The 18,115-nt window shown below is 45.6% G+C and overlaps 1 protein-coding gene across 22 annotated transcripts in view; it reads left to right on the top strand.

Annotated features, from left to right (window-relative positions):
- Positions 1-1,232: 1,232 nt before the first annotated feature.
- Positions 1,233-18,115, top strand: part of nrxn3b (neurexin 3b) — a 202,895-nt gene continuing 186,012 nt past the window's right edge. For 3 of the 22 annotated variants that reach the window (XM_029140704.3, XM_029140701.3, XM_029140706.3), the window contains exons 1-5: positions 1,242-1,651; positions 5,065-6,203; positions 10,654-10,671; positions 11,053-11,079; positions 11,950-11,961. In XM_029140704.3, coding sequence (XP_028996537.1) covers positions 5,507-6,203; positions 10,654-10,671; positions 11,053-11,079; positions 11,950-11,961 — 754 coding nt within the window. In that variant the 5' untranslated portion in view covers positions 1,242-1,651; positions 5,065-5,506. Of the gene's footprint in view, positions 1,652-5,064; positions 6,204-10,653; positions 10,672-11,052; positions 11,080-11,949; positions 11,962-18,115 lie in introns of all 22 variants that reach the window. The other 19 variants (XM_029140696.3, XM_029140691.3, XM_029140699.3 and 16 more) reach the window with 16 other exon arrangements.

The raw sequence follows: 18,115 nt of genomic DNA, 5'->3' as shown, positions 1-18,115 counted from the left end.
TCGGTTGCAAATACATACAGTATCATGTTGAAACTTGGGCTGGTGCCCAGATATAAGAAGGACCTCTCTGGTTGTTTTACACTAGAGATCAGGTCAAAACCCCCAGGCAGGGCTTTTATCGACTGACCCTCACTCTCAACCAAACAGTAAATGTCGCTTTCTTCGAGGCCTTGCATGCTGAATTTAGATATGCAAATGTTGCTTTGATGCATTTGTTTGTGATCCTGTCGGTTTCCTACTAAAACGTTATTTTTATTCTGCTGACAAGTCTGCATTTGCAAATCTATTTATTCCTCTTGATTTATATTTTGTCACTTTAATCTTCTCATTAGGATGTTTTTTCCTTACGCTATTCTTGTGCGTTTTCTTCCTGTAGCAGTTCACAAACTGTTTTTAGATGTGGATTGCATAACGACGGCAAGAACAATTACCATCACTAGCAGCAGAATAAAACATGTAGATGAGGCAGCGGAATAAGAATAATGGTCACTGGTGTACAGTGCAGGCAGAAAGGCAGCTTTTTTACCTTTTGCACTCAGCTACAAAATTTACAGTAAGTGTCAAGTTAAAAATGCACATTATTTCTGGATCATTAACGGAATTGGCCACACCTGGTGCCATGATCCTGTGGGAATAGTGTCCCTTCCTCCAGTTCCAGCACAGTGCCACATATGGCAGACCTACAGGAACACTGCAAAAGCCCTTTTCCTATATACTGAATACTACCAGACCATCCTCACAAGAAAAAACATCTAAATGGAAATGTTGGACTGTTTTCCAGAATAAGACTGGTTTTCATTATATATTATTCAATTAATGTTATATTTCGGTAAACTGCTGATCTCCTACTCTACGTGACAGTAATTCAGCACCTTGGACAGCATCCCGGCAATAACGTTGCTCCTGACTACGTTCACAGTTCCAGGGTGCTGTCCAAAGTGCTGAACTCCTCGTGCATCTCCGCGCTAACATCTAAATGTCACGGTAAAACAAGTCGCATTGTCACTGCGTCCCCTCATTTTGCCCGGAAGCTGCTGCACGAACAGTCCCGGATTAGCTTCGGCACAAGTAAAGCCTAAGCCCCGGGCTGTCAGTGGCGAAACTGTAGACCCAGCCTACAACGTGACGACTGGCGGATGCGAGCCCGTCCGACGCGCACAGGAGGTTCATCGTGTGAGAAGGTGGTCTCGCGTATCCCGTGCGTCCTGTTCTGCTCCAGAGTCCAGCAGAATTGAATCATGATCCAAAACTCCACCTATAATAAAGCGTTCAATAGTCGTAATTTGTCCTGAGGGGCCGTTTCCCGTATTTTTCTCCCCACGTGCCCCCACTATGCAGATTGCAGTGTAGAAGGCGGGTCAGAGCGTCAGTGTGGGAGAAATCCTGGGGCCCATCATCAGTTGCGCTGAGTGAGTCGAGCTGCGAGATGCGCGTTCACTGAGCCGGGGGAAGGAGGACCGCTGCCTTCCCTTCGCCGCGCCTCACTTATAATAACCTCCTCATCACCAGCATCAGCATCTCAGCGCCCTGGGCAGACGATAATTAAAAAACACCGCGGTTTCACGATGGAATTTTGATGTGGATTATTATAATTTCTTATAATTTATACAATAGGCGTTATACGTCCGGGATCATCGCTCTGCACGAAAAGGTAGGAGCAGATCAAAACTGGGTTACTGGTGATTTTTATGCGATGCACTGTACATTTGTTGTTATGCGATTGTGTTTGCGTTGTTGAATACTGAAGTTTTTCCATCCGCAATAATTTACATTTTCCGTCAATCTTGTATGTATTTGATGAGTTTGGGCAGAGAGGCGGATTTAAGCGAAATGGGATGGTTTGGACGATTAGTTTAAAAGCTGTTTTCGGCCTCATAACTGGCGATTTGTGGTAAAATCGCGTCTCAAATGACCAAGTTTGTCTCGTCAACGGTGAATTTGTGACAAATACGGCGAAGGAGCCTTGCGCGTTGAGACGGAAAGTTTCCTCCGACCGGATCGCGTCTGCGAGGACGCGCGGCTCCGTCGAAAAAGACCGAGGCGAAGAAGCGATGCTCACGATTTACAAACGATGCCTCGAATTTATGAACCCGACTCGCGTTCAAAGCTGACTTAGTGATGTGTGAAACAAAGGCTCGTGACGCCTCGTGCAGCAGTCAGAGTGCCACCGTGCGCAGAACCGAGGGAAAGCTGGAGCGCTCCTGGAGGAGGTCGCCCGCTGTTTTATTCATCGGCGCGAGGGCTGCGGCTCTGATGTCCAGTCTCTTTTTTTTTAAGCGTATTTACTTTCAGCACATCATGTCAGATGTTCCATTAACGGATCAAAATCACTGTGATGAGCCAAAGGAAGGGCTGGGTATTGCGCTCTTTCTGCGAAACGCGGATCCGGCGGGGTCTGGAATAGACCGCTATAATTTAATATTTGTGCGGGGATGCTCACAGTGACCTCATCACCACCTTTGGGCACAGTTATTTCTCCTGGGACGAGCTGCGATAAATAATCATGACATGACATCATGATGTAATTGTCAATGGTTCTCCTCATAAAGCAACCCGGCACTGTTGGTACTTTTATTTCTAAGGTGAGGTTAATGAACAGTCCTATCGGGTCAACCCACTCTATGACACAGGTCTGCTGGTGCCAGTGTGATTAGGAAAAATCACTTCTATCCATCTGAGCTGCGATTGTCCGCTATAGTTAAATGAATTAGACTCACAATTCCATAGGATCAATACACATCCTAGCAGATTCCCCCTTGTCAGTTGTAAGTGCTGACATGGTCCCCTTTTGTAAGTGCCTCCTAAAGCCCCCCCCCCCCCCCCCTCCTAATCCCTGGACCCCAGCTTTTCTAACCAGTTGACTAACAGGTCCGGACACACTCCCCCAATTTAGGCCCGCCTGCCCTAGCGGTGCCGTGACTGATGTCGGATTAAATCGTTTCTGCAGGCTGAGGCGTGTGATGGACAGGGAGCACAGTGGGGGATAGACGGGTCTCCGGTGCGTGAGGGGGTTAGGCCATATTACAAAACATGTCAATAAATCTGCAGCACCGATGCATCATTTACGGCCAGCCTGTGACGGTACCCCGTGCAGGTCATCTCGTATCTTACTCTATTTAATAATTCAACGTGTATATCCCGGAAAACGCGTGTTTGTCCTGCCACAACTTACTTACACTGTCTGTGTCTTGGGCCTGAGCTAGCGAGGTTGGCTACGGCCACAGCCGCGGGCTGCGGCGACCAGGTAGACGCACCGTGACGCTCTCCAAGCCGCGGCCTACTTTTTTGTAATTAACAAGGCGAAGGTTTATTTTAGTTAACCGCACGCGCATCTGTAATTAGGCCAAAATAGCTTCTTAATTTGGGTTTTTGCGCCCCAGACCGCGGGCTGCTAAGTATGCTAAGAGGCGTGGGGTGAGCTGAAGGGCAGCTGAGGAAACGTCAGTAAAATATTCTGAGTGAATTTGACACGGCGCCACATTAGCCTCGTTTAGCTTAGCCTGCAGGCTACTGAGCAGGTGGGCTGTGTTCACGTCAACTTAGGGACTGGACATGTAAAATGTCTTTGCTTAAAATGCCGTTGAGATACACTCAAGTGGCGTTTTGTTTAAAGGCTTTCTTATCGCCGGGACCAGAGAAAACTCTATTAGCGCTTCATTTGTCAGAAAGGGAACGCGTTAGCATTGTTAGCAGCTCGGTCCCTGTCTCGTTATACCGGCGCGCAGGGACACCTGATGCCTCAGTTGTGCAATACACACAATAAGTCATGTTAATTGAATAGAGTCCAAACGGGAGACTGGCTGCTCAGGTTACACGGGCATGTCATACACAGTTTGCTGGACACACACACACACACACACACACACACACACACACTGGCCAGCTAGATTGACAGAGATGTTTTTATCCATTGCACTATTTCCTCCATTCATTCTAAGGGAAAGACAACCTTGTGCTGTCAGCGACGCACACGCCTGCATGGTGACACGCGTGCACACACATGCATTAGCATAGGTATCACTTACTACAATTCAATAGCCTGCCTGCAGCAGCTAGATTAACTATTCAGGGCAGGTGGTTGAGGGGCCGATTGTGTTGCATGGCTCTGTCCTACTGTCATGATTGGACAGTATGTTTGTCTGCTGAGCAGGCCACTGCCAAAACCATCGCAAGGGCAACGCTCGGAAGAGTACACACACGTATAAGGTTTCGCCATGTGAATAATTTCCAGCTCTGCTGAGCAAATTTAAACGCAACCGCATGTGTGCAGGTTTAACAAGCAATGGCTGGTGAGCTCGTTGATATTCAGTACCAACGTCGTCCTGGTTTGGGGTCATGCGAGAGGTTTGAGAACACCTTCATTGAAAGAAAGTTTCTTTTTAAATAGCGGAATGGGACTAGACAGCGGTGGTGTTCTAACGTATTTCTGTTTGTGATTGTAATCCCCCTAAGACATGCAAATGAGAGGCGAGAGAGAGAGTGGCTGTGGATAATTAGTCATATTTATCAGGATCCCAGCAGGCTAACGTTTGAGGCTAAACACATGTTCAGGCTCACCTCAGTGGATTTTTTGCCCATCACGCAAGCAGTGGAAGCAACTGGATGGTTCACAAAACCTCCATGTTGTGCTGCCACTCTTTGGGAATTTAACTCTTAAATTAAGCTTTTATAACTCTAATTACTTCAGCTGATGTTAGAATAAAAAGAATAATAGTTAGACATTGCAAGCTGCATTAAACAGTGGCAATTTACTGGATGTTTTCATTGGTACTTTTTGGTGTTTAATGGCCACAGAGACAGTCAGATTTGCATTCAGTGTTGTTCTTGACTCTGTTTTACTTTGGTCTCATCATACGTGTTATTGAAAATGTTGCAGCCTTTCCTGTGTGTATTTTGCTTAACTTGTGCTGTTGCCGCTTTTGCTAAAGAACATTTTTCATTTGTACCGACTGTTGAATTAATGGCTACCTCATATTAATACAAATATAATCTCAATATATGTCAAAACGACTTCGTATTTGACTAAAGTGATCTGCTTATGTTTTTTCTGCTGCCCTATTATAGGTCTGACGCTGCTGATCATAACATGGGGCACGGAACTGGACAAACGATGAAGGTTACGTGCTTCAATCCAGGAAGTCGACTTAAGGAAAAAATTCAAGAGGCATCTCTGAATCACTGACAAAATACACTGAGGATCAACGTTCATCTCAGCACTTTCCCCCATCCACTTTATGTGGAAAGTGGATATTTTCCGCATATATCTCTGCACAGACTTGCCTGGGAAGATTAGATTTTGCCCATTATCACCATTAGCTCTGCCTCAGAAATAATAAAAAAATAATAGTAATGGATTTTGCATACTCTGCATGGGTGTAAAAATATTTATGTGGAATATAACCTTCAGCAGATAAATCCTGGAACACAGCCATAATCAGATGTTATTAGCACTCTGAGGATCTATCTCCAGTTCTAACCCTTCTGGTACAACCTGTTATTCTCCACCATGAATCCCATCAGCCTGCCTGGACGTGTCCTTTTGCTCCTAAGTACTGTGCTGGGCCTGAGTGTCGCCTTGGAGTTCACTGGCTCTGAAGGTCAGTGGGCTCGCTACTTGCGCTGGGACGCCAGCTCCAGAAGTGACCTGACATTTCAGTTCAAGACTTCAGAATCCAAAGGCCTGGTGCTCTACTTCGACGACGGTGGGTTTTGCGACTTCCTGCTCCTCGCCGTGTCTGAGGGCAAGCTGCAGCTCCGCGTCAGCATCGACTGCGCCGAGACCACCATCGCCTCGGATAAAATGATCAACGACAGCCGCTGGCACTTCGCGGCCATCAACAGGCACAACTTGAGGACTGGCTTGGCTGTGGATGGCCAGACCAAGATGGAGGAAGTGCGGCCCCAGCGGCAGTTCATGAAGATCGTGAGCGACCTCTTCCTCGGAGGGCTCCCGGGGGACATCCGCACATCCGCGATCACCATGCCCTCTGTCCGCGAGCTGCCACCTTTCAAGGGAATTATCACAGATCTCAGTTATGGAAGTAAGCTACCCACACTCATCAACAGTCAGAAAGTACGCCTGGAGATGATGGGCCTTTGCACAGACAACCCCTGTGAGAATGGCGGGATCTGCTCCTTAGCAGATGGAGAAACCTACTGTGACTGCTCCAGAACTGGATATGTAGGTCGATACTGCACCGAAGGTAAGGGAGCCGGCTCCAGAGCTTTTTATGTCAAGAGCTAAATAATAACAATTTTGGAAAAAAATCAAAGGGATTATATACAAATTTAACATTGCAGCAGGTTTGCTGTGTGCCTCCAGGTGCACCATGAAAAGAATTATATTTACCCTCACTTGCTTATTTGTACCAGACACATGTCTCCTGCCACGTGGTTTAAAACTCAGTGTATTTGGCTGCACTATAAATCTCAATACAGATTGCTGAAATTTGATTTAATTTCCATAACTGTGTTGCTATTCCCGCTGCACCTAATGTGATTTGTGCCACCCCAAACTTCATTTATGAAATGCCTTGAAAAATGTGCATTGATTGCAAATCAGCATTCTCACAACAGTGTAATTTATGTGGAGCCGAAACGGCTCCACTCCGTGTGTTTGTAAGAGTTAATGCAATTCACACGAGACGTAGTGTTTTTCTTTGTGGGCTGTCGCAGCTTCTTTCGGAAACCCTTCATATTTTGCGTGGGAGTTAAATTAGAGGTGATGTGCTCGGCATTTCCTCCACCGTCACATTTATTGCTCTTGACGAGGATGCGGTACTGGTGGATACAGTATGACTAAAATTAAACACTCAGTTCTGTTTTCTCCATTAAATGTATTCAGCTCTTACAACGTGGTGCAGGGACCTGAAGGTAGAAACGAAGAGGAGAAACAACATCAATTCTTCCTCTGTACCAAGGTTATTTCTTTTTTGGGGAGTGTGATGAGGTTTTGATGACATTCTACCCTATTCTTTCAGCACATCTTTAAATATGTAGGCAATACTTCTATATATATATATAATCCCCTCAAATGACCTACTTTTACAACTTGCTATTAGTCTAGTCCTCCCACTCCAGGAAATACTAAAATATATTTTCTTTGTACTGTAGATTGAACCACTCTGAGGACTTTTAATGTTAAACCTTACATATTTCAAACCACCCCACTACCTCTGCAGCTGGTGCTCATGAGAATGGCCAGTAGTGTAGACACACAATTTCATTAGAATCTTACAGCTTCAACTATTTCCTTCAAGTGAATGGATTGTAAAAGATAATGTGTGAATAGACCCATGTCAGATCCACTCCACTGCTGACCCACTTGCTGTTCAAATCAGAAATCAAACTGGCTTCATTTGACTGTGAAAACAGGGGGATGCTCACTGAACGTACTGGGTAGCACTGAGTTCAGGGCGCGTTAAAAATAAAATATTATAACTTGCTTTTTGACCGTCTGGACCTACCCTCTTCTCCCTTCAGCCCACTTACTCATCGCTTCTGTCGGACAGTTCATGGAGGAGGAGGCGGCGGTCGGTTCGTCTCACAGGGGAATCGTGACATTCTCGTGTTCAAACAGCCGAGGTTTCAGGAGTGCGCCCGCGACTCATCCAGACAGCTTGGACGGCGAAAGACACGGTCACATCTCAGCCACAGGGCAGAGCACGTGTGACGAGTGGATTCACCACAGGCCTATTGTACACCAATTAGTCCCAGGAGGCCAGCTGCTGGACAGAGACCACCCCTATTTACACTCTCTCCTCACAGGCTAATCTATTCACACACCTAGTCTCCATTTTCTCCTGATCTCAGCCTATAAAAGAGCCAAGCGAGGGGGGGGCAGTCATGTTTGCTCCCCAGCTGATCTGACTGCTGCTCTTTCCTGCCTTCCTATTAACTGATGTGGCTGATTGTTGATTACGCCACAGAGACTGGGAACCATAATTAGCAAGATAATGAGAACAGAGATGGCTAATTTGCCCAGAAAATGCCTGCGCAAAAACGCTAGCGTCAATTCAAGCTGCCTGTCAGAAAACTATTGGAGAACGTGTTTTATAGTTATAGCCACATGTTCACATGGAACCAAACGCTCGCTTTCATCAACACTGTTGATTATGTTGCGCTTATGTTGTTGTTAATGAGCAACAAAAGCAAACCTGTGAATGCTCATTTCATACGTTATCAGACTGCACATACTCGGGCAACCTTGCATTCACCAGGCGTGCACATGGGCAAACACAGTCCAACACACACAGACACACAGAGCAACAAGGCCCTGGAGCTGCTCGTTAAAACGGGCAGATGGCTGACTGACTGAGTCGACTGGGCCTTGGAAGCATTTTGCCAGCCGTGTTCCTAATGGTAGCCTGCTAGCCCACTGGCCTAGAAGGAAAACACAAATTAAAATGTGAGATGAAACATGAGAAAATGAGATGGGAACGTGTGGTGGAGCCTGTTCGGCACCACTTGCAGTGAGACGTTCATGTGACCGCAGTCTTTGCCCACATCATGCTGTAGCATGGCTTATTTGGGCCCGTTGCAGGAGCGTCGTAACGTCACGCTGTCTGATATCCTGCAGCTCTTAGCACCATAAACAGATGCCCATAAAGAACATGTTCAGCCTCTCCTCCCATGTGGACCAGGATGTATCAGTGTGACTAAATGTGTCAGGGCACTGCGCTGAATTAGACACCTCAAACCACCACCACAAATCTGCTGCTGCGGCTTCGGACCTTAGTCGTGCGCGGCGCTGGCAGCTCTTAAACTACTACTTTGCATGGAGTTATCCGTAATGTCGGCTCCATTTTGCTTCCGTTATTAGCTGTGCAAATACCAGTATATTTTATGATAATGACCCTGATATTGTCCCACATTGTGTTCAGTTAAATTAACAGGGTGACATTATGAAGCCTCTTGAATACCTTAGGGTTTTGGCAGTTACAATGAGATATGCATAAGGTCAAGGTTATGAAGAGCTACCCTGGATTGTTGAATGAATATGTAAAATGATTGCTCATTGCGTGCGTTGGAAGCTCACATCCTGTTTTGGTAATGGGCAGTTTAGGGCCTCTTTTGCTTAAAAGTGTCCACCGGCCTGATGGAAGACTAGTAATTGAAGGCCAGGGCAGGCAAACTGTTAAGCAAGTGCTGAAATGCTGCCTTCAGGCTTAGCTTTGGGGATTAATAAATAGACAAGGGAAAAAAATGACAGTTACAATAATCTTACTATAAAAAGTAGGTCAGAGGGAAAAAATGGTGCAGGGGCCTGCCTGATTCTAGTGCAGAGGGCATTTGTGTCTAGTGCCCAAGCCGAAAATTATGTTTGGATTTGAGTGGCGAAGCTGCTGGTAAAATAGAGCAGGGGATTACGCTCGGACCACATGTCCTCTACAGCACATTGGCTTGTTCTGGACGATGTCGCATCAAGAGAAAGGGCTTTATCTGCATGGCAAAGTGTTCAACACGCGAGCACGCACGCGCGCACGGCGTCCGCACGCCTGGCGGGCGCCAGCGTTTGCACAGTCAGAACAAAGGCACACGTCCCTGCTTAGTCAGGCACATGCACTCACGGGCTTTAGTTTTCCCAGGTTCTGTCCACCAGCTGGCCACTGTCGTACCTGCCGTCCCTTCGCTCCTTCCTTTGGACTGTGGGAGGAGATGCAGCAGCCATTTTGGGCTCCTTAAAGGGAAAATCTCATCTCTCCTCGTCTCCTTGATGACATTTGTGTCTTAGTGTCTAACAAAGCCACAGAGAAACAACAATAAAGCCTGAAAATACTCATTTATACAGTATCTTAGCGTGAGCTTAGATCAAGCAGTAATATGATGTTGTGTATTAGAGCCGACTCATCAAATGTTCAGTGTCGTCTGTCTGTACTTAAGTTTAATTTGTTCTTGTCAGCCCGGTGTTCTCCCAGGCTCAGCGCTTGCGTTAAAACTTAAAAAGCAAAAACGCTACATAGCAATGCATCACGCAATGACATCTGCATTAACTCGCCTGATGTGAGTCAGACTGGCATGTTTGACAGCCACAAGGTGTCATGCACGGGTGCGATTCCCGCTGAGGACGTTCGCTGCGAGGGATGCGTCCTCCTTTTTCCCCCAAAGCCGTGCAGGGAAACCACAGTGAGCATTCCCCCAGAAAAACCACAAGGAGCGTGCCAAATTTGGGCCAACAGTGAAGACAGCATTGTGTGTGGGGGGGTTGAAATGGCAAAAGGGGAGGTGGAGGAGAATGATATGGGTCTGATATACAGCAACTTGCGATCCACAAACCTCACAGCACAAGTAAATCCTCACAAGCATGGATTTACGTCTTGTTTCATGTGCGTGAGGCACTCTGTGTGATACAAGATGCAGAATATTATGCTACTGTAACAATATTCGATACGGTGTAATGTCCATCTGTTTCCTCCCAGAGGATGAGACAGATGAAATGTCGAGTTTATCTTCTTCTCTCCACAGGGATTTAAAGTGACGTCCTTAAATTGAGCAGGCATGTCAAGGGGGCAGCTGTTGCTCCTTTACATGGCGGGACACGCTTAGCAGTGTGGGATGTTTTGCATGTTAGAGGCACATGCAAGCGAGTGGTAGCGTGTGGCTAATGTGGGACTTTTCCTTTGCTTTCTCTCCTTCCTCCTGACACCTCCACAGCTGTGCAGAGAAAACCAGGTGAGTCCCAACAAAGACGAGTCCTAGTTTGGTGCAACGCCTCACTTTATTAAATCGAGTGTAATTTGTTAAACCTTTTCATGCAGCCACTTTCAGAAGGCAAGCAATTCTAAGCAGTTCAATTCTAAGACTTATAACAGACATATACCCAGTAAACAACCTGAAGAGCTACTTAATATTCACATTCTCTTTGCTGTCATTATTAGTCATTTGTCTGTTTCAACAGAAAGCTTTCAGATGCACTTGGGGAAAGCTTTTCTTTCAGTGTGATCGTCATGGTTTGCCATCATGCAAATCATGAGTAATGACAATACGGGTTCAGTATTGGCGTGCAGTTCTCAGATTTTCTCTCTTCCTCTCTGTTCGTCTTCTCTCCTCAAGGCCTCGCACACCTGAAGGCAGAGCAAGGTATGCTCTTCTCTTTCCTCATAAATGTCTGGTTTCTGTGTGTGGGTGTGTTCCGTCGACGCATGGCTGCGTTTTGGGGGGGTTCTCCCTCGTGCCTGTCGTGTGTGTGTGTGTGTGGGTGCGTTGCGGCACTCCCATTGTTGTTGTGGAGGAATGGGAGGGGTTTGCGTGCGTGTCGGCATGGCATGTTCCTCAGCTCACCTTCCTCTCTCGCTCATGTCTCCTAACCCTGGTTTCACCCAGGTTTCCGTGTATTACGTAACCGTGTACTGCCCTCAGCTCCACGGCTAACATGCTGTGACACACTCCACTGTTTCTGCTTGACCTTTGCAGTGGCGGCGTAGAGGAGGGAGTGATGGGGTTGCAGGGATGCGGGTATATAGATATATGGAAGATAGCACTTTTGTCCAACTGCATATTGTAAAATTATTATTCAATAAAAAAACAATCTTCTAGTTTATTTGAATCAGAAGAATTCTGAATTTGAAAGTGAAGCATAAAACATGTCCAAGGTCCCTCAACTCACTGCTCTTTTATTAGCACTCCTTTCAGTATGACATAAGAGTAAAAACTGCAGTATTTGAATCTAACAATTGCACTATTTTAATGCTGTTCACCCAAGATAGGGACAACGTACCGGCTAAGCTTGAGTTGTGTGCTGATCCCGTGCTCTGCTCCCGTTTCCCCGCCGTTTGCATGACTGTCAACATTTTGCATGGGAAGTGTCACTTGGCAGTGTACGAGCTCACTGAAGACTAACAACAGCTTATCCCCACTTTTTTGCTGTCTCTCTCTTGTGCTCCGTGCGGGATGACACTCTCCCTCCCCTTTTTATCTCTATGGATCCTTTCTCCTCTTCGAAAACTGTAGGTAGAAACAAAGGTACAGAAATCTCCTTTTCCCTACTGTACTCTTGTGCACTGATAAAAGAGAAAGCTGTGTGTGTGTGTGTGTGTGTGTGTGTGTGTGTGTGTGTGTGTGTGTGTGTGTGTGTGTGTGTGTGTGTGTGTGTGTGTGTGTGTGTGTGTGTGTGTGTGTGTGTGTGTGTGTGTGTGTGTGTGTGTGGCTGCTGCTGTTGAATTTGCTATTGTGCTGCCACTGGTTAATCATTCACTGTGTGTGTTCATTAAGTGTGTGCATATGCGTGCCTGTGTGTTGGAGGGAGAAAGTGGAAAATCAAGGGAATCGATGCTTTCCAGCTAATGAGGGCTCGCATTACCCATTGGCATGAAGGATGAGTGGCAGTGGGAAGACATACGATGGCAGGACTGCAAAGATTTTCACTTGATTATCACTGAATAATCCACTGCAGAGCAAACTATCATCATTCTAAATTAAACAGTGTCTTTACAGGCCATAAATATTAACAATAGGCCGTGAGAATGAAGCGTTTGTGTGCCTTGTGTGTGTCAGCGCTTAATTGGATGTGACAGCTCTGTGTGTGTTGTGAAGAAGCTGATTGGTGAATTTGATCTGACATTTGGCTTCATGTGAATGAGGTCATAGCAGTGACCTTTGTGTATTGCAGTCGAACAGAGAATATCCTCATTATTCATTTATCATGGCTATGTGATACTGTGTCTAGTTGTGTGTGTGTGTGCGTGTGTGCGGTGGCTCATGTGTGTCATATTCATGTCTGCCAGTTGTAGCTCGATGGAAGAAAACCAATGCTTATAATTTTGATTGGTATCAGTTTAAAGCGTTTGAGTGAAACACTATATGTGGAAGCGGAGTGAAAACTGAGAACCGCTCCATTAGGTGAACGCCATATGCTTTCAGGGAGTCAACATATACCACTGTGGTAAACCATCAACCACCTTCCAACCTCGGATTGTAGGTGTGGGTTAACCAACAATTGCATCAGCATTTCAGGCGGCATCTGTATACAACAACAAATAGCACCTAGCTTTGATGCACTGGCCCTGTCTGTACTCGCCTTCGTTCCAGAAGACCAGTGAGTTATTACATCAGAACCGTAGCTACTTAATCAAAAACAGCATACATCTAAAAGGGGGTGGTTGTAAAGATCACACATGTAGGGAGAATTCATGTTGCATAAGTGATTAGAGGACTTTGCAAGATCATGATGTGTAAATTTGGACTGTGCCTTGCAGCAGGTCCCTCTGCTATTAGATCCGTGTCCCTTCATTTGTGTGTATTACTGTAAATGGCACGGTGGTCAGAGGGCAGAGTGAGATGGAGGCTGGGGAGAACAGAGCTGAACAGGCGTGAGCAGGCGAAGGAGCTGGAAACAAAGGACAAAAAAAAAAGATAGATTGCTGCAGAATAAAAGGCCGGCGGAGCGTGTCAGTGATGCAAGGCAACATATTTCTAATGAAATATAGAGAGCACCTTGTCATCTCTGTACTCAAATACGGGGCTGATGCTGCATGTACCCTGAGCCACGCATCCAGACTGCTTTGCTACCTCGCAGTCAGAGAGGCCCCACATTGTTCTCAGCGGTGAGATGCGACTTCTTTTGATGCATAGCTTTCAAAATATAGCATCGTTTCTCTAAGACGGGGCAGCGGACCCGGGGCCCCGCTCTAGTTTACAGCTCTGCTCCAGTTAGCGACATGCGACTTCAAGCTGCAGCTATGTGCCAAATATGACCAACGACGTACAGAGTTAGCGGAGTGCTGTTAGACTTTACTTTTAATAGACCGAATTCATCATATGTGGTGTTTGTGATGCATCGCACCCATCAGTCAAAGCAGATTTACAGATGGATGAAAACAGAGCGTCCTATAATGCGCGGGTACTTGCTGGTCCGCATGGAAACCGAGCATTACAAATGCACGCTGTCGCACACACAAGCTGGTGCGTACACAACAAGCTATATGATCACATTTTACTGTGTAAACGAGAAAGCGTTTGCTCCCCAGGGCAGGTGAGAGAGCAGGGGCCGGTCCGTTTGAGGAAGCGGCGCGGATGAAGGGCGAGCGAGGTGGTGAGACGTCTAATCCCCCCGCATGAATCTTAGGACTGAGAACTTATTCTCCACTTCTGCAGTCGCTCTCCCTAATTATCCCCTCAAAGTCCTGCCGCAAAGTTCACACAGGCAAAGACTTCTGCTTTCTGCCTCTGTCACACTCTGTTTCTGTCTCTCTCTCTCTCCCTGTGTGTGTGTGTGTGTACTCTCCCCCTGCCTGTCACCCCTCCTCTGACTCTGACTCCATCTCTCTCCGTCTCCCTCTCTGCCTTTGTCCCACCCTATTCATCTTGGCCTGCCTCAGTATTCTCCGTGGCCTCTCTCTCTCCCCCTCCTGCTCTTTACCGCTCCTTGAGTTTCTCCAGTTGAAAGCGCCGCGGACGTCGCGGGCCTCACGTCACAGTCGATCCCGAGGATGGGAGTTGTGTGGTGTTGCTTACTGCCTGTCCACAGATGCTGTCAAGCTTCAGCGGGCTCTATGTGCAGCTCCGTGTGTCCTCGTTGGACCTTCGGTTTGTTCATTGGATTTCAACCATTACAGGCAATAGTAATACGAGTGGTGATCTATTTAGCGAATCATGCCACTTTGTGGTTTTCTGGACAAATGGTGCTTGTCAATGTCTGACCAGCAGTACATAAAGCTGCACTGACTCATTCACTAACTTGAGATGAAATCCATATTCTGTTCTGTTCATCCTCTTACTGTATGACACATGCCCGTTCATTTTGTTGTCACCATCTTGTTCACGGGATAAAAGATTCCTCAGCAAAATATTTAAAAACCTTTGTAGATTTTTAAACTTGGATTTTATAAGTATAGCAGAGCTCATTTAGGATGCCTTTAATGTATTTGATTACATAATTTTAATTCTAGTCTTGTTTAGATGCCTTTAATTCATTTGTTTAATTCTAGGTACCAGTTGTGTATTTTCGTTATTACACCTCAGAAGCCTCTACAGAAGCAAAGGCCTAATAAACTGATTGACTCCTGTTGTGCTGCTCCACTTTAATCTATCGACACACGATTCCATGTGAGAAAACAAGGCACTTGTCCTTTCTGCGTCTCTGCAATGCACGAGCTGGCGACGGGGGCTGCGTTTCGTCAGACCTTTGGGTTTGTTTTCGTCCGCGCCGTGTCGCCGAGGCAAAGAAAACCGGTTTTACTGTTACGCCACAGACGCCGGGATCCAAAGCACCAGCTGGCAGTCATTGGCCTTGGCACGCGTCGGTTGTGCTGCTGATAAACGGCCAATAATGGCCAGACGTTCACCCCGAAATTGAGTTTAACTTTGCCTCTCCTCATTACTCAGTCTGCAACTACTCGAGGTGGATTTCAAAGTTGCCATAAATTGAGGGCATTGGTCAAATTGATTTCCGCGCTGACCGGCTGCTACTCGAGCAGTCAGAAAATATGAGTTGTTCTTTTGCACTCGTGGGTTTCTTCATGCAGCTCATTGTTTCTGATAGGAAGCTGATTGGCTGAAGTTTGACCATTTTCCATTTGGTTTCATAGAAACTGCAACCGGTATTGTTTAGAATTGCGCCTGAGAAGCGGAGGCTACAACTATTGTGGAGTTCAAAGTTGTGTTAATAAGTAATAGAGCAGATTTAGCAGGAGCAGAGGTAGGCATTGATTGTCTCTTCTACAGTAATTTGCTGTGTGCCTTCCCTGTTATTCCGCTCCCGTCTCTGTTCTTTCTTTTTGTTGTGTCATTTCCTTTGGTTCCGTATTTCTCCAACATTTTAGTTCCTTTCTGTCATGTGCCTTTTTGTTCTTCATTTGTTTTACATTATTCTCTGTTCTGCTCTGTCGTGTCCCCTTCCTCCGAGCTATTTCCTGCACATCCGGTTCCCCAGACGGCAGGAGTTCATAAAGCATTTTAAACTACACGACGCGCGGCGCGATCCGTTCCTAGACATCATCACAGACGCCGGCCCGTCAATGGGTAGTCGTTCACTTTCATTTTCCGCTCTCAGGTCGGCCTTGCGCTCGCTTTACTCTTCTCCCTCTGTTCTCTCTCTCTTTCTGCTCCTGACCTCTGGGATCAACCGAGCAAAACTGATTCCGACTTTTTCACGCATCATGAGTGCGTCAGTGGTTACGCAACAGCGAGGGAGCAAGAGAGAGAGAGAGTGGGAGAGATGAGAATATGTAACTGGCATATTTATTTGTATACAGTATATATTTGCATTTTTGCTTATCACGAAAGGAGCATTGCTCGTGGTTAAGCCAGTTTTCCACCAAATATTTGTTTGCATGAAGCATTTGAACTATCATTATTGGCTTTGCTTCTGGGCAAACATAAAATGTGTACTGTGGACACACACTGACAAATAGCTTACATAAATGCACATCAGCATGGTCACATACAGGGCACATGAAGCATTCTTACTCTGCTCTCAAAGCCTATTTCAGTCTGTTGTAATGACGATGAATGAATGTAAAGTGTTGCAGTTAAACAAAATGAATATTTACATCATTTATTAGTCACATAACCTGCCATATACTACAGTATTTGTTTCAAGTACTACCTGACTTCAAGTAAAAACAAGCCTAAATCGTACCAAGTGAGTGTATGAGTGAGCCCGTTTGGCTGGAAACTCAAGAAGGCCGTGTATTGTTTGTGAAGTGCCTGAGACCTTATGAGTGGGATTTGTGTGAAGAACTAGGTTAAGATGTGGCTTGAAGGGCTGCATTGCGAGCGTCTAGGTACGAGTGCAGAAAGGCTCGGGAATATGTGGGAGCTTGTGTGTTTGTGCAGTCTGTGGGATTGTGCACAGGGGTGACATGTGTAGATGTGATGGCTGCAGCCATGCATGGATGTTCACACCAGGGAGGAAGTAAACAAACATGGCAGCCGAATGGTAAGAAATGCAGTAACCTCTGTTGGAGTATGCTGCGTCTTTCTCTCCCCCTCGTTCCTCTCATCTGCTTCTTTATCTAATTCTTCCGGTCTGTCTCTGTTCATTAACACAGCCAAGTTTAAGGTTGTTACATAGCCTGTGTATGTGTGTTTGTTGGTTGGGCAGCTCCGACAACGATAAGAAGCAGGAGGGTTTGAGTAAGTTACCTTGGTTTAAAATGTATTGTTAAATTGACTGATAGTGCCATGAAAAGTTATTATAGTTATTATTTAGGTTATTTCCCCAATATGTAATAATTAATACGACCCGAAAATCTTAATTCACATTGACATGAGTTAGGACTTGGATTCCAGGTTAAATAACAGCTATCATCAACCAATAAATGTATGACAACAATATATACACAATATACTGTACAGCTCACTTAAAAGACAAAAAAAAAAACATTTAGAACAGTGTTATGAAATACAGAGAATGTGCAGTTTTGGTGGAGATCTGTCGTTTTTGAGGGGAAGGAGAATGAAATAATCCAAATACCATCGGAGTAACGGAAGTGTGGAAATATAATATCTGGAAATATTTGACATGTTTAACAACAAAGCATTCGAAGGTAAAGCAACTGCTGAGTAGGAACAAGGATCTAGCTAAAATTATAATGGTTAGCTTGCTGGGAAATGAAACGGCATTACCTCAGCTCATTCATTGGCACCAGTGCACAGAAAGAGGATTCGCCTTTTAGTTATTAGCTTTCTCACAGACTAACACCTGTTGTAGAGCAGAGGCTTTAATTTAGCCAATAAAAGATGATTCTACTGAAGTTCTTATTGCAGTTATCTTCGTGTGAAGTAATCCTTTTCTCAAGAACAAAATGGCTTTTTACGTTTGTTTAATGCCCAAAACACAATAAAAGCTCTTAATGTGTTTACAGTACGTAAAATATGTCAAACAGATTTCTTTTGTGGAAATGTGAAAAGGCATGAGTTAAATTTGAGGGGGTGCACTCAGACTGCATATGTATGAGGACTAAATTTATGTGTGACACCACTGCTGTGCCTGGCATTGCTTGACACAGTTTGGCAGCACTCCTGCCTGACAGGAGGCCTGCTTCCTATGACTTCTAACTAAGACGAGTGTCTGTGGAAATTTGCCCTTGTGTTAAAGTGCTGATCTCATGTGGCGTGTCTGTTTGAACACGCCACACAAATGTATTGTTGCCTTTGAGAAAAGAAAACCAACTTT

This window comes from Betta splendens, chromosome 24 (assembly GCF_900634795.4).
Source record: "Betta splendens chromosome 24, fBetSpl5.4, whole genome shotgun sequence".
Taxonomy (NCBI): Eukaryota; Metazoa; Chordata; class Actinopteri; order Anabantiformes; family Osphronemidae; genus Betta; species Betta splendens.
Note: the sequence above shows the minus strand (reverse complement) of the source record. Positions and strands in the feature narration are given on the sequence as shown.